General features: G+C 48.1%; 1 protein-coding gene across 1 annotated transcript; it reads right to left on the bottom strand.

Moving 5' to 3' along the window:
• Window positions 1–11400: 11400 nt before the first annotated feature.
• LOC123158126 (uncharacterized) lies at window positions 11401–15956 on the bottom strand. The gene is made up of 2 exons (XM_044576240.1): window positions 13588–15956; window positions 11401–12388 (listed from the first exon to the last, which is right to left on the bottom strand). Exon 1 carries the CDS (start codon window positions 15199–15201, stop codon window positions 14200–14202), a length of 1002 nt encoding a protein of 333 aa, XP_044432175.1. The 5' UTR covers window positions 15202–15956; the 3' UTR covers window positions 11401–12388; window positions 13588–14199.
• Window positions 15957–17683: the final 1727 nt, after the last annotated feature.

Raw genomic sequence — 17683 nt, 5'->3', positions numbered from 1 at the left:
CATTTATGGTAAGTGCTTAGACGAACTGTAGTACAGCTCGGTGAGGAAGCATATTGAAAGAGTTTATATCTGTAGGTATGTTGATGGGCCGTCCTGAAGAGGAGATGCCCGCGTTCATAGGTGATTTACTGCAAGACCTCTCACAGCTGCACGAGCGAGCTCGACAGGTGATGCAGGGTATTGCCTAGGCCTTGTGGCCATCCACTTCCCTGCCGAAAGGCATGGGGGAGCTCGTGGATATGCTCCAAGGAGCACGTCGACACTTCTGTTTGTGGAAGATGTCAGCCTGCCGACAAGGTGCAAGGGAAGCCTGGGCCATGCTGAAGATGCGCTACACCAAGCTTGACCCGAACCATATGGCCAAAATCGGACCGGCGGGCCAGATGGGCAAGAAATTCCTGTGAGTCTGGTGTATGACCAGTTAGCGTTAGCCGCAAAGTATTCCCAACAGGATTGTAAGCTAGATAGCCTATTGGAAGGTATAGAGGAAGAATATAGTCAGTCCAAGTGACTATGTAATTCAATGGACATATGTAGTCCCTAGCTGGATTAAAAATCATTTTTCATGGCGGACCGTTTTGCTTCAGCCCCCGGATCCGACAGTCCGGGGTGTATCCGAATACCCGCTCAGTTATGCAGAACCAGGGTATGCGTGGAAACCAGGCACCGGGGTCATAAGTGCTTGAACAGACAAGTACCCAACTAGTTATGTAATATTACATGGGTAGTAAGAAACATCTTCCAGGGAGAATAGTTCCGTTAGGGGTTCCTTTCCCTGGGCAAGCATGAGTCGATGTACATGTCCGGATTGCGAACAGAAACGCAAGATACAAAACTTCTAGGGATTCACATTTGTAATAAACAAAAGAAACATCTCTTGTTCACCGACCGAATATTCCCTTAAGAACGCTAGCTTTTGGCTTCACCCAGTCTGAGGTACATAGCCGGCTGAACCGGCAGTAACAATCGCAGAGGTGCTCCCCTTGTGCCCTAGCCGAATTAATGGGAACGTAAGGCATAAACACAAGAGCCAGGCAACCCAGCATGGCCACATCTTAAGTCATATCGATGCATATAATGGTGAAGAAAAGTCACATATGGAAAAAGAAAGCATATGTGATAGGCAAGAAGCCATGAAAGTAATTATATTTAGCTTCTGTATAGGAAGCCCCCAGGTATGGTTTACACATATAGTGCGGCCGGAGTGATCCGAGCATCCGCACTGTATTGAGTACTTTGTGTGAAGAAGGGAAAAAGGGTGAGAAAGCAAAAAAGAGAGGAGGAGGAGCATAATTAAAAGAGCGGGGGTAAGGAGACGAACACTGAGTTCGGCACTAGGCGTAGAATCTCCGGAGTCTGGCCGCGTTCCATGGGTTTGGCTCGAGTCTGTTATCAGATGCATTACGCAGGCGGTACACTCGTCCAGTGAGAACTTTATCAATAATGAAGGAGCCCTCCCACTTAGGTTTGAGCGTGTACTTCTTCTTCTCCGATAGGCGTAGAACGAGTTCGCCAATATTATAAGTTTTGGCCCGCACTTCTCTGCTTTGATATCATCGAGCCTTCTACTGGTAGAATGCGAAACGGGCTTTGGCGACGTCGCGCTCCTCCTCCAGGGCATCTAAGTTATCCTGCCGATCTAACTCGTCTTCCATCTCTTCGTACAGGCGCACGCGAGGTGAGTCGTGTATTATGTCGCAGGGTAGTACTGCTTCTGCGTCGTACACCATAAAAATGGTGTGTATCCGGTGGTGCAATTCCGCATGGTCCGCGGCCCCCAGAGTACGGAGTCGAGCTCCTCGACCTAGTGCGTGTCCGATTCTGTCAAGGACCGCACTAGTCTGGGTTTGATGCCGCTCATAATGAGACTATTTGCATGTTCGACCTGACCGTTTGTTTGTGGGTGGTAGACGGAGGCGTAATCGAGCTTAATGCCCATGTTGCCACACCAAGTTTTCACTTCATCGGCTGTGAAATTTGAGCCATTATCAGCGATGCTATTTTTTCTTATGGCTTCCCCCTTTAAGGGGTCCGACCATATCCAGCCCCCAGACCGCGAAGGGCCAAGTGATGGGGATTGTTTGGAGAGCGGTGGGGGCGCATATGGCTCTGATTGGCAAAAAGCTGGCAACTGATGCAGTGCTGGACAAGGTCCTGTGCGTCTGCTCAGGCTGTCGGCCAATAAAAACCTGTACGAAAGGCCTTGCTGACAAGTACCCGAGACGCAGCGTGGTCCCCTCCGAGTCTGGCATGGATTTCAGCCAAGAGCTGCCGCCCTTCCTCTTCGCAGATGCATCTTTGGAGCACTCCGGTCGCACTTTTCTTGTAGAGTTCTCCCTCATGGACTTTGTAGGCCTTGGAGCGCCGCACAATACAACGTGCTTCATTTTGGTCCTCGGGGAGCTCCTGCCTATTTAGGTAGGCCAAGAAAGGCTCGGTCCACGAGGCAATTACAACCATGATTTCGTGGGCCGAAGGTGTTATTTCGGTGGCGGAGCCTCCGATTACGTCAGATGGCTCGGCATCTGGGGTTGTATTTGGATCTGGGCTAGTGTTGTAGGACTCCCCTTCCCATACTACGGATGGTTTGAACAACCTTTCCAGGAATATGTTAGGTGGGACAGGGTCGCGTTTAGCGCCGATGCGGGCGAGGATATCCGCCGCTTGATTGTTTTCTCGAGCCATATGGTGGAATTCGAGCCCCTCGAACCGAGCTGACATTTTGAGGACGGCATTACGGTAGGCCGCCATTCTCGGATCCTTGGCATCAAAATCTCCGTTTATTTGTGATATTGCGAGGTCTGAATCCCCGCGCACCTCTAGCCGTTGAATGCCCATAGAGACTACCATCCGAAGGCCATGCAACAGAGCCTCATATTTGGCTGCGTTGTTGGAGTCTGTGTATAATATTTGGAGTATGTATTGGACGGTGTCTCCGGTGGGGGAAGTCAGGACTACACCCGCTCCCAGTCCGGCCGGCATTTTAGAGCCGTCGAAGTGCATGATCCAGTTGGAGTACGCGCCGTATTCTTTAGGAAGTTTGGCTTTTGTCCATTCGGCGACGAAGTCGGCAAATACTTGTGACTTAATGGCCCACCGTAATTTGTATGTTATGTCGAACGGGAGGAGCTCGATGGCCCATTTAGCAATCCGTCCCGTGGCATCGCGGTTGTTTATTATGTCGTTGAGTGGTACTTCGGAGGCCATCGTAATCGAACACTCTTGAAAGTAGTGTCATAGCTTCCGGGATGCCATGAAGACCGCGTATGCTATCTTTTGATAGTGTGGGTATCGGGATTTGCATGGAGTGAGAACAGTGGACACATAATATACCGGCTTTTGGAGCGGTAACTTGTATCCGTCTGCTTCTCGTTCGACGACGAGCACTGCACTGACAACCTGATGTGTCGCAGCTATGTATAGTAGCATAGGTTCGCCAATATTTGGCGATGTCAGGACTGGATTACTTGCCAATAAGGTCTTTATTTCGTCTAGTCCTTCCGCAGCCGTGTCTGTCCACACGAAATGTTCGGTGCGTCGAAGAAGGCAGTAAAGGGGTAGTGCCTTTTCTCCTAATCGGGAGATAAAGCGGCTTAAGGCAGCCACGCATGCAGCTAGTTTCTAGATATGCTTGGGGTCTGTTGGGATAGCCAATTGCGACATAGCTCGGATTGTTGCCGAATTTGCTCCAATTCCTCTATTTGAAACAATGACGCCGAGCAACTTCCCGGAGGGTACGCCGAAAACACATTTTTTCGGGTTTAGCTTGATGTCGTATGCTCAGAGGTTATCGAACATAAGCCTCAAGTCATCTATTAGGGTTTCGACGTGTCTTGTTTTTATGACCACATCATCCACATATGCCTCCACTATTTTGCCGTTTTGCTTCTCCACGCATGTTTGAATCATGCGTTGATAGGTTGTGCCGGCATTTTTAAGCCCGAAAGGCATAGTGTTGAAGCAGAAAGGGCCATACGGTGTTATGAAGGCCGTTGCAGCTTGGTCAGACTCTGCCATCTTTATTTGATGGTATCCGGAGTATGTGTCGAGGAAACATAGTGAATCGTGTCCTGTGGTGGCGTCGATGATTTGGTTGATGCAAGGGAGGGAGAAGGGATCCTTGGGGCCAGCCTTGTTGAGGTCTTTGAAATCCACGCATAGGCGCCAGGATTTGTCCTTCTTTGGTACCATTACCAGGTTTGCTAGCCAATCCGAATGCTTGATATCTCTAATGAATCCGGCCTCAAGTAGCTTGGCTAGTTCTTCTCCCATGGCTTGTCGTTTAGGCTCTGAGAAGCGCCTAAGAGTCTGTTTAACTGGCTTGTATCCTTTCAGTATATTGAGGTTGTGTTCGTCTAGCCTACATGGGATGCCCGACATGTCTGAAGGATGCCAGGCGAAAATGTCCCAATTCTCGCGTAGGAATTCTCGTAGTGCAGCATCCATTGCGGGACTCAACTGTGTCCTGATGGAAGCTGTCTTTGTGGGGTCCGTTGGATGGACCGGGAATTTTAATATCTCGTCTGTGGGTTTAAATGATGTGGACTTGGGTCGTTTGTCGAGTATCACGTCGTCCGTGTCCACTGTGGCGCGCAGCGTTGTTAGTTCTTCGGCCGCTAGGGCTTCAGATAATGCTTCCAGGGCTAGTGCTGCAGTTTTCTTTTCAGCGAGGAGTGCGACGTCCAGATCACTGGCTAGAGTGATGATTCCATTGGGTCCGGGCATTTTAAGCTTCATGTACCCGTAATGGGGTATAGCTTGAAAGCTTGTGAATGTGTCCCTCCCTAAAAGGGCTGGTATCCGCTGCTGAAAGGAGCCACTTGGAATGTGATTTCTTCGGACCTGTAATTCTCCGGGGTGCCGAATACCACATCGAATACCGCACCGTGCCTCCCGACTAGGGATGATTCCCCTGAAGGTTGTGCCGCTCTGCTCAATCCGGTTTTTATCAGTTTCCATCTTGCTGAGTGTTTCTTCATAGATCAAGTTTAATCCACTTCCGCCGTCCATGAGTACTTTAATGAGCCTAAAGCCGTCCATGATTGGGCTAAGGAGCAAAGCGGCAGGTGCCCGGACTGTCTGGATTTGGGTTTCGTCACTGGCACTAAAAGTTATACCAGTGTCGTTCCATGGATTTATTTTGCTGCGTGGCAGATTTCAGCGAGATTTCGATGAGCTCGCTTGCGCCTATTATTTGAGGCGAAAGTCTCAAGACTGTCAATACCGCATTGTTGTCTTCGGCGGGACGTTGCTCTGCTTTATTTACAAGAATATCCTCGCCGCTTTTTGCTACCTGCCGGAGTATCCAACATGCTCTAAGGCTATGCATTGGCTTAGTATCCGGCATGCTATGAATTTGCATGGCCCATTGAGCCATTCTTCCAATACGGTTCCACGTCTTGGAGTGGGCTTTGGCTTTTTAGGAATTGGATTGGCTAACTTAGGAGAGTTTGCCCTTTTAGTTCGGAGAGAAGGTTTAGTGAGAGCCGGATTATCCCAAAAGTCTGTTTGGGTTTTCCAGGTACTTTCCATCAATACTTCTGTACTATGGCTGCTAAGTCGGCAAAGTGTACTATGTCACGATGACTTATAGCATTGAGGATCCCTTTGCTCGTGCAATTTTTGCAAAAAAGTGAGATTGCGTCCTCCTCGCGACAGTACTTGACCTTGTTTATCACAAGGAGGAATCTGGCCCAGTGGCGATGTACTATCTCTTGTGGCTCTTGTCTGATATGGGAGAGACGGCTTAAGTCTGGGTGGGTGGCCATAGTTGAATCTGGATTCTGAACCGATCTAGCGCCCAGGGGCAGAGGAGCTTCCGGGTTTAACAGCTCGGGCTCCGGGATGTTGACCGATTTTTTTGGCCTGTTGTCCGATTCTAATTTCGGGGTTTGAGTCGTGTCCTCCCGTGAACGGGTATCCGGCTCAGAGAGCTCGGTGATCCGGACATAGTTCATCCTCAGAATAGAGGGATAATCCATATGTGGTTCTTCCACTACCGCTATCTCATGGGTGACCGGTGGGGATTTAATATCCCTTTGGTCGGTTTTAAGCCCAATCCGGTCATAGTCTGTAGCGACTCCCAAAGCGGCGATGCGATCCAAGATCTCATTAAGGGAATTCTGAATTGACGTGGAGGCTATTCGTGATGACCCGAGAGGTCATCGTCGGCGTGGCAGCCGATCGGGCGGCCATGACGAAGACACCTAGTCGAAGAGTTTTGCCTACAGCTAGTGCTCCCCCGGAGGTAATGTTGTCCTTGACAACGAGACAGGCCATCGAGCCTTGCAGCAACGACATAGAGGAACTCTCAATGAAAGCACCAATGTCGGTGTCAAAACCGGCAGATCTCGGGTAGGGGATCCTGATCTGTGCGTCTAAGGCTAATGGTAACAGGAGGCAAGGGACACGATGTTTTACCCAGGTTCGGGCCCTCTCGATGGAGGTAAAACCCTACTTCCTGCTTGTTTGATCTTGATGATATGAGTATTACAAGAGTTGATCTAGAACGAGATCGTAGAGGCTAAACCCTAGGAGCTAGCCTATGATGATTATGACTGTTATGATCGTCCCTATACAGACCAAATCCTCCGGTTTATATAGATACCGAAGGGGGCTAGGGTTTACACAGAGTTGGTTACAAATAAGGAAATCAAATATCCGGATCGCCAAGCTTGTCTTCCATGCAAAGGAGAGTCCCATCCGGACACGGGACGAAGTCTTGAGTCTTGCATCTTCATGGTCCAATAGTCCGACCAAAGTATATAGTCTGGCTGTCCGGATACCCCCTAATCTAGGACTCCCTCACTCTCCCTCTCCCTCTCCCTCGCCCTCGCCCTCGCCCTCGCGGTGGACGTGCAGCAGTTCAATCGGTGTCAGATCGCCAGAAGCATATTGTACTATAGTATCATCATTGTTGGACCTTCTGAAAAGGGGAAGAGCCAAGTGCAAGGTTCACACGAGTATGAACTGTTGAATCTCCCGAAGAGGCAAAGAGCCAAGCGCAAGGTTTTATAGGAGTTGTCATCCTAGTAGGAGTGTACTACAATTATAGCAAACGATGCTACTGTATGATGTCGCCATGTCACATATATCCAAAGCTATGCCACCTTTTTTCTCAAAGAGTGTGTTGGATCCCGTGCAACAACCACACAAGTTGCACGTACACATACACATTTACTAGTAATAAATTCTAAAGGACAAATGCCAGTATGCCACACAAGTTCATCTCCAATTCATGTGATAAATTTGTGCACGACTAGTCTACATATATTCACAGCGCTACCGTTCACAATTACCGTACCCCACTTACATGTTATAGATGGGCTACATGTCCTCCTCCAGGTTCCAGTCCCAGGTGTTCTTCATGGATGGCATGATCCATAGCGGTGGGCAACGGGAATCATTGTCGCAGCTTTCTAGTCCGGTTCCACACGATGGAGACTCATCCAAGCTGAAGCGGCATAAATCAAGGATAGCGTATCCCAGCATGTCGTTCATCCGGTGGTGCGCACTGAAGACACAACCATGCTTCATGAACGGCAGGCCTTCCGTGTAGTGCACGGAAGGTGGCATCCGCTTCACGATGGGGTAGCTGTCCTCGATGAAAAGCGAGTACTCTCCAAGAGTGTTCCTCGGCACCCACGTAGCATCACGGGGGTTGAACTCGGCGCCGTTCATCTGGTACACGCGGCATCCCAGATCTGGACACATGGTGACGTACATAGTCAAGGTCCATGCATAATAATGTTGTGCTCAAATATGGTGGTCAGCAATACTGTGCAGCAAATAGTACTACTCCGGTATAGAGGAAGTAAAATAACCGGCTTATTATATATAGCCACTCTTGGCTACATGGATGAGCTAGTAAGACATGGAAAAACAAAAATGGTGGAAGCTAGTGTGTTCAAGTCTTCAAGGGCCTAGCTAGCTATACGCGTCCTCCAAGGTAAAAAGTACTCCTACTAGTACTACTAAGTATACTACTAGTACAACAATGAAAGAGAAGGCGAGGGTTAAAAAATGGAATACCTGGGTAGATGGTGACGTCTGATCGTGGTAGATTGTGTGACCATGTTGCACATCATTGGTACCATGGGTAACGGGTGCTAAGATAGTTGATCCCAATATGCCAAAGTCAGCTACAAGGCTCCAGGTTAGACCGAATCACGGATGCAAATGCACATCCAGGATCGGCGATATTATTTTGATCGGGGGATGACTGGTCCCTGCAAAATAATGGAGTACCGTTAGGGATGCAAATGATGGTTTGTGCATTCCGTTTGTAATCTCCGGTACCATAGGATGGCAACTAGATGAAACAAGTCCCCTAGCTTATCACCATGAAGATGCGACCTAGATGGCGCATGTCGGTGTCAAAACCGGCGGATCTCGGGTAGGGGGTCCCGAACTGTGCGTCTAGGCGGATGGTAACAGGAGACAAGGGACACGATGTTTTTACCCAGGTTCGGGCCCTCTCGATGGAGGTAAAACCCTACTCCTGCTTGATTAATATTGATGATATGGGTAGTACAAGAGTAGATCTACCACGAGATCGGAGTGGCTAAACCCTAGAATCTAGCCTATGGTATGATTGTTGTTCGTCCTACGGACTAAAACTCTCCGGTTTATATAGACATCAGAGAGGGCTAGGGTTACACAGAGTCGGTTACAATGGGAGGAGATCTTGATATCGTATCACCAAGCTTGCCTTCCACGCCAAGGAAAGTCCCATCCGGACACGGGACGGAGTCTTCAATCTTGTATCTTCATAGTCCGGGAGTCCGGCCAAAGGTCATAGTCCGGCCATCCGGACACCCCCTAATCCAGGACTCCCTCAGTAGCCCCTGAACCAGGCTTCAATGATGACGAGTCCGGCGCGCAAGTTGTCTTCGGCATTGCAAGGCGGGTTCCTCCTCCGAATATTTCATAGAAGATGTTGAACACCAGGGTAGTGTCCGGCTCTGCAAAATAAGTTCCACATTCCTTCATAGAGAGAATAATATTTGTATTAATCGGATCTGCTAACGTATTCCATGGCGTGACATCATGCCACAGCCAGGCTCTTTATTTATTTTATTGTTCCACCTCAGCGCATTTAGCGAGGCGGTTTCCTTGGCACGTCTTGTCAAAGCAGAGATCGTGTCCCCTTATTCCGGGATTCTCATCAATACGGGTGCGGGTAACCCAACCGCGCCATTAACCGCGGCGCTTGGGGGATAGGCGAGTTTTATCAGGCCGGTGGGGGGCTTGTAGTTTTGGCCGCCCACATAAGGGGATAAGAATCTACCCTTTCCATTCACGCCCTCTTCCTCCTCTGCTTATCCGTCCCTGCGCGCTCGAGCTCCAGCGCCCAAGCCTGCACTTCCTACCTCAACCTTCTCCAACCATGTCAGGAGCGGGAGGTAGATGGATGGCCTCCTCCGTCACGGAGGGACAAATCAAAAACCTGAGGGAGGCCAAATACTTGTCTAACGACATCGCGCACCGGCTCCCAAATGCAGGGCAACTCACTCCCACCCCCAGGCCCCATGAGAGGGTTGTTTTTCTTCCCCATTTCCTCCACGGACCGGGTTTTCCTCTTCACCCATTCGTCCGGGGGCTCATGTTCTACTACGGCCTGGACTTCCACGACCTGGCCCCGAACTTCATCCTCAATATCTCGGCGTTTATCATTGTGTGCGAGGCCTTCTTCCGCATCCAGCCCCACTTTGGCCTATGGCTGAAGATCTTCAGCGTCAAGCTGAAGTTCGTGCAAGGCCGACAGGCGGAATGCGGAGGTGCCATGGTGGGCAAGATAGCCAACGTCACCTGTCTCGAGGGTGCCTTCGTGGAAACCATCAAAGGGTGGCAATCTGGGTGGTTTTATATTTCCGAGCTGCATGACCCTAAATGGGCTGCGGCCCCTGAATTTCGATCTGGCATCCCCACCCGGCTCACATCTTGGAAAGAGACGGGCCTGTCATGGGGCAATCCAGAAGAGGTGACCGGACTCCAAACCTGCGCCCGAGACCTGGTGGCCAAGAAGGTCAAACTTGTCAACGTGGTCCAGGTCATGCTCTTCCACCGGATCCTCCCGTGTCAACGACGGGACTTCAATTTGTGGGAGTATGACCCAGCCCGGCACCAGACTCTATCCCGGCTCTTCGAAATGAAGCACGAGGACGCCTGGAAGGTGCTTATCAAAAGCTCCGAGGTCTCCCCTCCCATCACCAAGGATCTTGGGTTCTGCGCCAAACGTCAAGCCTCCGAAGTAAGCTTACCTTTAGTCCCTTACGGGATATCCGCATTTCATAGTGTGACCTTATGTGGGATCTAAACTCCCGTTCCTTTGACAGGATTGGAAGAGGACATCCGGACAGTTTGACTGTCCGGCCCCTTTGCCTGAAGGCCCAGTAGACGCACACTTAGTGAAGCTACTGGTTCCGGCACCCCATGTGGTGCCGTAGAAGAAGGCCAAGGAGAAGGCCATGGGGACCCGAAGGAGTTCCCGGCGCCCGGTGTCGTCGGATTTGCCCGACGGCTCCAACGCGCCCTCCGCCTCCGAAGATGAGGAGGAAGAAGAAGATGCCTCTGCCCCTCCAACGGGGGGAGGAAAGAAGAGAAAGGCCGCCCCAACTGGGGATGCCGGAGGGTCCAAGAAGGGGAAGCCCCTTCTGCTGGACTACGCCCCCGACGCCGAAGACGGCGAGGAGGACTGGCCATCCACGGTTAAGCCCCTGGCAAAGTCGTAAGTGTCCGGCTACCTGATCGATAGTAGGTACAATGGGGTTTTTATACCCAAACTGTGAGTGTCGTGTTCTCCTCAAGGACTAGGCGACGACAACTATACTCGGCTAAAGCTAGGTAATAGAATTTAGATGATGATTGCAAGGAAATATAGACCTAAACTAACCAAAGTTGACGATAAAGAAAATAACACAGTAGCAAGGAAGGTTCAAATTATCTTCAAGAATCTTTTTGGTATTTTCATAATGCTTGAGAAATTAAGATACTAACAAAAGCTATCATCAATGACAAGAGAAGTAAAAGGACATGAACATGACACACACATATATATCACAGGTTCATAGCTAGCACAAGGTACAAGATATATCACTGGGACTACAAAATGAACACCGGTTACAAATAGGATTATAAAGCACATGTACTGGACTCACATCACACTGGCCAAATCTCCTTGACATAAATCAGTGCAACAATAACTAGAAGACTAAACTGTCAAACATGATATATATCACAGGAACTTGAGCAACAGTCTATAGTAAACTGGACACTAATTAGTAGCAAGTGCAGTACATAATTAATATATTTCACACACACACACACACACACAAATACGAATATGGTATTACAGGGCACTGTTCTAATACTCTCTGATGAACAAAAACAGTACTAAAATACTAAACAACCACCAGTCTGAAACTGAACATGTCGTAGCATTATTATACAGTTACAAATCTGAACCAATAGCAAGTTTCAAGCACTAGCCAAATATGAATATTACATATGATCTCAAGTCTACAGAAATTTAGAGAATGAAGGGGAGTAGCAACAATTTATGGTTCAGATTAGGAGCAGAGCAGGGGGCCAAGGAAGCAGCAGCAGCTAGAAGCTTCGAGTTCAGAGAAGGAGGGAAGTGGAGGAAGTGGAAGAGATGGAGCAGCAGCGTGGGATTGAGAAGAAGAGCAGCAGCAGCAGCGTTAGGGGAAGCAGAGGAGGAGGAGCAGAGAGATGAACAGCGGCAGGGGCGTGGGAGAAGCAGCGAGGCAAGGGAAGGAGGAAGAAGAGAAGCAGCGAGGCAAGGGAAAGAGGAAGAAGAGAAGCAGCGAGGCAAGGAGAATCGCGTGGGGCACCAGACGCCTCGTCTGGTCGGGCGCGCGAGCGTGGGGTGAAGGCGTGGTGGAGGCGCTGGTGGTGCTGAAGGTACTAGGCGGTGCGGGGAGATGGCGGCGCAGGTGGTTGGCTGGTCGTGCGCGCGAGCTGGTGGTGGTGGCGCTACTGGTGGAGTGGATATGGTGGTGTGGTGCTGGAGGTGGGTATGCTCGTGGATGGATGGGTGGCAGAGGCGCACCACCACGCCGGCCTGGCCATGGCAGCGGCCGGAGGTCAAGAAGGAGGTGCGAGGGAGAGAGATGAGTAGCCAGGCCCGATCGGATCCCTCCAGCGCCTAGGGATTTTGTTCCCCTCCTCTCATCTGAACTTTGTGATTTGGCCCTCTTTCTTCTCTTCTTTCTTCACAAGAAGGTCCTCCCACTTCTTTATCTAGCCCCCTGGTTACTTCTCTTCATCTCACACAAGTCTCTTCTTCCTTCTCTTCTCTTCTTCACTCTTCTCGATAGCCACATAGACAGAATCTTGATGATTATTAGTGCCTTTGCGCACATTTCTGCAAGATAGACCAAAGACTAGTAAATGATCCTTTTTGATGATTATCAAGCAATATTCAATCAATCATGGCAAGAATGGACGGATATGTCACGATAGATGCTATATTTGAGTACCAAAATTATATATGTGAAATATACTTATCAAGTTCCCCCACACTTAAACTTTTGCTTGTCCTCAAGCAAAGGAATATGACAAGAGCTAGATAATGAACAGTGAGCTGACTGGAGAATGTCCCAGTGAAGTAGATCTCCAAACAAAGCATGCTTTGGACTTAACTAGTGAAAATCAATGGTTAAGAGTGCTACAGAGCAATAGAGTACTAGTAAGCATGACCATTTTAAACTTTTACAATGATAAAAGAGGATCAACAAGTTTAAATGATGACTGTGCCAAATGGTTCCTAAAGAGAGCATGATCCCAAGAACAAAATGAACTGGAATTAAATCTTGTGATCAAATCACTTATTTACAGAGATAAAGCAATGATTATATTATTATTAGTCTCACCATAGGAACATACCACCGATCCCGAGAACATGGTATACACCTGGCTCGACCAATTATTAGTTTTTTTGTTTGTCTCCCCAAAGGAACATACCACCGATCCCGAGAACATGGTATACACCTGGTTTGACAATTACATATTTATTTATTTATTACTATCCAAGCTACCAGATTTCACATGCCATCGATCCAGGGAACATGACATGCTACTGTAGGTAGACCAGACTTATTTATTCAATATTACTTATCTTAAATGAACAACACATAAGCACAAAAACAGGAATCATCACTTCTCCATGTCTGGTTCACATGCTACCGATCCAGGGAACATAGCATGCTAATCCATAGTGGTTAGGTGATTGCTCTCAATGGGAACACACTTAGCACAAATTCAGCATCTAAACATGGTGATCTAGGTGTATCAAGGTAAAAGCAGAAAATGATCAAGTTTTCTAGTGTACTAGGGATTTGAGCACTCAAAACTAATAACTTCCACAAATTTCAGCAAAGCATGCATGGTGTAGATCACTAGTTTACAAGGCATTCAGAAATCAAGTTCACAAATTCACATCAAGCACAATGCCAAAGGTGAATTTCAGCTTGACAACAAGTAATAACTAGCTCAAGCAACCCAACTAGCAATTGAATTCAGCATGTATTTATGACATTCAGAATGGGTCATGAAACATCTCACCGGGCTTTCATCATGTAGCACTCGCTCGATCACCTCACCAACTGCAGCTCCTCTCCTTTTGCTTCTCTATCCTCATGCCTGCTCCAGCTTCTCCCTTCCTCGTGTGTGCCCCCTTGCTTCTCCTCATCCCCATGCTCTGAGCCCACCAGGGTCCCAAGGAATGTCACCTCGAACCTGGTCAGCATGTAATGGATCGTGCACAAGCAAAAACCTGAAAGAGCATTCAACGAAAGAGACAATGCAAGTGGTAGGGATAATACCCTCCAAGTCATCAATCGAATATCCAATTACATAAGCATAGCTATAAAGCACATGTTTAGGATGGTAGAAATCAGCAAGGTCGACACTAACATGAGGATGAAATTTATCATTAAGCTCAAGACTAGCATGGGAATAATATGTTTCATTAAGCATAGGACTAGCATAAGGAAAATAAGTGTCATCATCAGGAATGAGAGCAATGCCACCAACAATGTATGTATGATCATGTCCAAGCAAATACTTTTTCAAGTCTAGCTGAATTGATGCTATAACACAATGGAAAGTAGCAGCAAAGATCTCATAAGGAAGCATGTCATCAAGAGGATTGGATAAACCTACTAAATCACGCTCCTATATGACGATGGGCAAATGCGTTTCTAGTTCTTCATCTTCAATCACATCAACTTGTTTTGCTTCTTCAAGAGTAATAGATGATGAGTCTTCAACTTGATCACTTTGTTGTTCGAGCTCTGGATCATCTTGTGCCTTGGCTTCGAGAATTTCTTCTTGGATCTGAAGTATCTCTTCCTCTGGACTCTCGCTATCTTGCTCAGTTGAATGTGAAGGTGTTGGAACCTCACATGTATCAATGGATATCTCAGCCACACTCAACTCAAACTGTGATGATATAGTACTGCCAGCGTTGATGTTCTTCTCAATCTTCCTTACTTCTTCCACTAGCTCCTTTCCACTCTTAATCTTCTTCATTTCCTCTAGTATCACAGGCCTAATTGGATCATCTTCGGCACTCCAAGTGAACTCGAGACCAAGCAATGTGAGCTTGTCTATATCATCAAAGTCATCTTGTGTGGGCACTTGTGTTGAAGATGTTGGTTGACCAAATGGAGGACCATTTAACTCCATTGGCAACATGTCCTGGTGTTGAGGTATATGAGTAGGAGCTAAATAAATCTGTTGTGGAGCATAGTTGTGGCTCTCCTCTTCATACCTAAATCCCTGCATTGGATAACTAGAGGCAAACGATGAGATCTCAGGGTTATTGCTCCTATATGACATATTCTGGTTTTCAGGCCACCCATGTGTGTAATTGTTTTGGTATGAGCTAGGCTGTGGGGTGAAGCTCATGACATAACAATCGGGAGGATGAGAGTAACCACGCTGACATTCAACGGGTGAATGGCCCTGAAATCCACAAATATGGCATGTAGGAGCAACATAAGGATGACCTCTAGAATAAGGATCATAAGAGCTAGGCCTATCCTCAAAAACTACCTCTTGCTGCCGAGCTAAATCATCTAATTGATGGGAAATCTTACTTATCAGTTCTTGAATACTTTCCGTGCTGTTTGTAGTGTTGCTCGCATAAGCATGATGATCTGAATAGTAAGCCATATCCGAGAAGATGGTTCTAACCTGCAAAAAGGAAAAGAAAACAAAGAGGAAATAATCTGGAACATGGGTTAGGAGTTAGAGATATATCACAAATATATGGCACAAAATAGGAAAAGAAGAAAAACCTAGTCTATAGCTTAACACGGTCACTCGACACTAGTCCCCGGCAACGGCGCCAAAATGATCGATAGTAGGTACAGTGGGGTTTTTATACCCAAACTGCGAGTGTCGTGTTCTCCTCAAGGACTAGGCGACGACAACTATACTCGGCTAAAGCTAGGTAATAGAATTTAGATGATGATTGCAAGGAAATATAGACCTAAACTAACCAAAGTTGACGATAAAGAAAATAACACAGTAGCAAGGAAGGTTCAAATTATCTTCAACAATCTTTTTGGTATTTTCGTAATGCTTGAGAAATTAAGATACTAACAAAAGCTATCAGCAATGACAAGAGAAGTAAAAGGACATGAACATAACACACACATATATATCACAGGTTCGTAGCTAGCACAAGGTACAAGATATATCACTAGGACTACAAAATGAACACCGGTTACGAACAGGATTATAAAGCACATGTACTGGACTCACATCACACTGGCCAAATCTCCTTGACATAAATCAGTGCAACAATAACTAGAAGACTAAACTATCAAACATGATATATATCACAGGAACTTGAGCAACAGTCTATAGTAAACTGGACACTAATCAGTAGCAAGTGCAGTACATAATTAATATATTTCACACACACACACACACACACAAATACGAATATGGTATTACAAGGCACTGTACAAGTCTACAGAAATTTAGAGAATGAATGGGAGTAGCAGCAATTTATGGTTCAGATTAGGAGCAGAGCAGGGGACAAGGAAGAAGCAGCAGCTAGAAGCTTCGAGTTCAGAGAAGGAGGGAAGTGGAGGAAGTGGAAGAGATGGAGCAGCAGCGTGGGGCTGAGAAGAAGAGCAGCAGCAGCAGCGTTAGGGGAAGCAAAGGAGGAGGAGCAGAGAGATGAACAACGGCAGGGGCGTGGGAGAAGCAGCGAGGCAAGGGAAGGAGGAAGAAGAGAAGCAGCGAGGCAAGGGAAGGAGGAAGAAGAGAAGCAGCGAGGCAAGGGAAGGAGGAAGAAGAGAAGCAGCGAGGCAAGGAGAATCGCGCGGGGCACCAGACGCCTCTCCTGGTCGGGCGCGCGAGCGTGGGGTGAAGGCGCGGTGGAGGCGCTGGTGGTGCTGAAGGTACTAGGCGGCGCGGGGAGATGGCGGCGCAGGTGCTTGGCTGGTCGTGCGCGCGAGCTGGTGGTGGTGGCGCTACTGGTGGAGTGGATATGGTGGTGTGGTGCTGGAGGTGGGTATGCTCGTGGATGGATGGGTGGCGGAGGCGCACCACCACGCCGGCCTGGCCGTGGCGGCGGCCGGAGGTCGAGAAGGAGGTGCGAGGGAGAGAGATGAGTAGCCATGCCCGATCGATCCCTCCAGCGCCTAGGGATTTTGTTCCCCTCCTCTCATCTGCACTTTGTGATTTGTCCCTCTTTCTTCTCTTCTTTCTTCACAAGAAGGTCCTCCCACTTCTTTATCTAGCCTCCTGGTTACTTCTCTTCATCTCACACAAGTCTCTTCTTCCTTCTCTTCTCTTCTTCACTCTTCTCGATAGCCACATAGACAGAATCTTGACGATTATTAGTGCCTTTGCGCACATTTCTGCAAGATAGACCAAAGACTAGTAAATGATCCTTTTTGATGATTATCAAGCAATATTCAATCAATCATGGCAAGAATGGATGAATATGTCACCATAGATGCTATATTTGAGTACCAAAATTATATATGTGAAATATACTTATTACTACCCGAATGAATTATTGCACTCCTTTATTATTTGATAGCTTCTAACACCGAAGCTAATCATGCAGTCCGCCCAGAGCTCAGCTCGGCGATTCATCGAGCGGATCTCTGAATTCGTCGGATGTGAATAGCGCTTCACTTGCGACGGCCTCCTCCCCTCTCCCTATAGATGATGCTGAGGCAGAGTCCCGTAGGGGACAAAACCAGGAGGAGGTGGTCCTGGAAGCGCCACAAGGCGACCTTCCGGACTCCCAGCCCAAAGGGGGTAAAGCCCCGGAGGGATCTAAGTCCGGCCCTGGGCCGGACACTGCTCCGGAACCATCAGTGGTTGCAGAGCCCGACAGGCGGCGCCTTCATAAGAAGGGCAAACCTGTGACGCCGACGACTTCCATCCATCCGGAGGCGCCGGACAATTTGCTGGAGGCGCTTAACGGCGCCTCCATCGATGAAGAACACTGCACTGTTATGAGTGCGGTGATTCAGAAGGTTCAGTCCGCCAAGAGCGGGCTGGCGGAAGCCTGCACAAGCCTGTTAACGGGCTTTGAGGTATGTGTTCAAAAACATATAAAAATGTTACCGCATAGACAGTAGCCCCTGATGCTCAGTTCGGTGTTCGGAAAGAAGAGCCGAACCGA

This window comes from Triticum aestivum, chromosome 7B, assembly GCF_018294505.1.
Source record: "Triticum aestivum cultivar Chinese Spring chromosome 7B, IWGSC CS RefSeq v2.1, whole genome shotgun sequence".
NCBI lineage: Eukaryota > Viridiplantae > Streptophyta > Magnoliopsida > Poales > Poaceae > Triticum > Triticum aestivum.
This window is presented reverse-complemented; position numbering and strand designations above follow the sequence as displayed.

Bases quoted from the DNA above. Each gene is read 5' to 3' on its own strand.
- LOC123158126 (XM_044576240.1), bottom strand. From the start codon at position 15,201: ATGGCTTACTATTCAGATCATCATGCTTATGCGAGCAACACTACAAAC.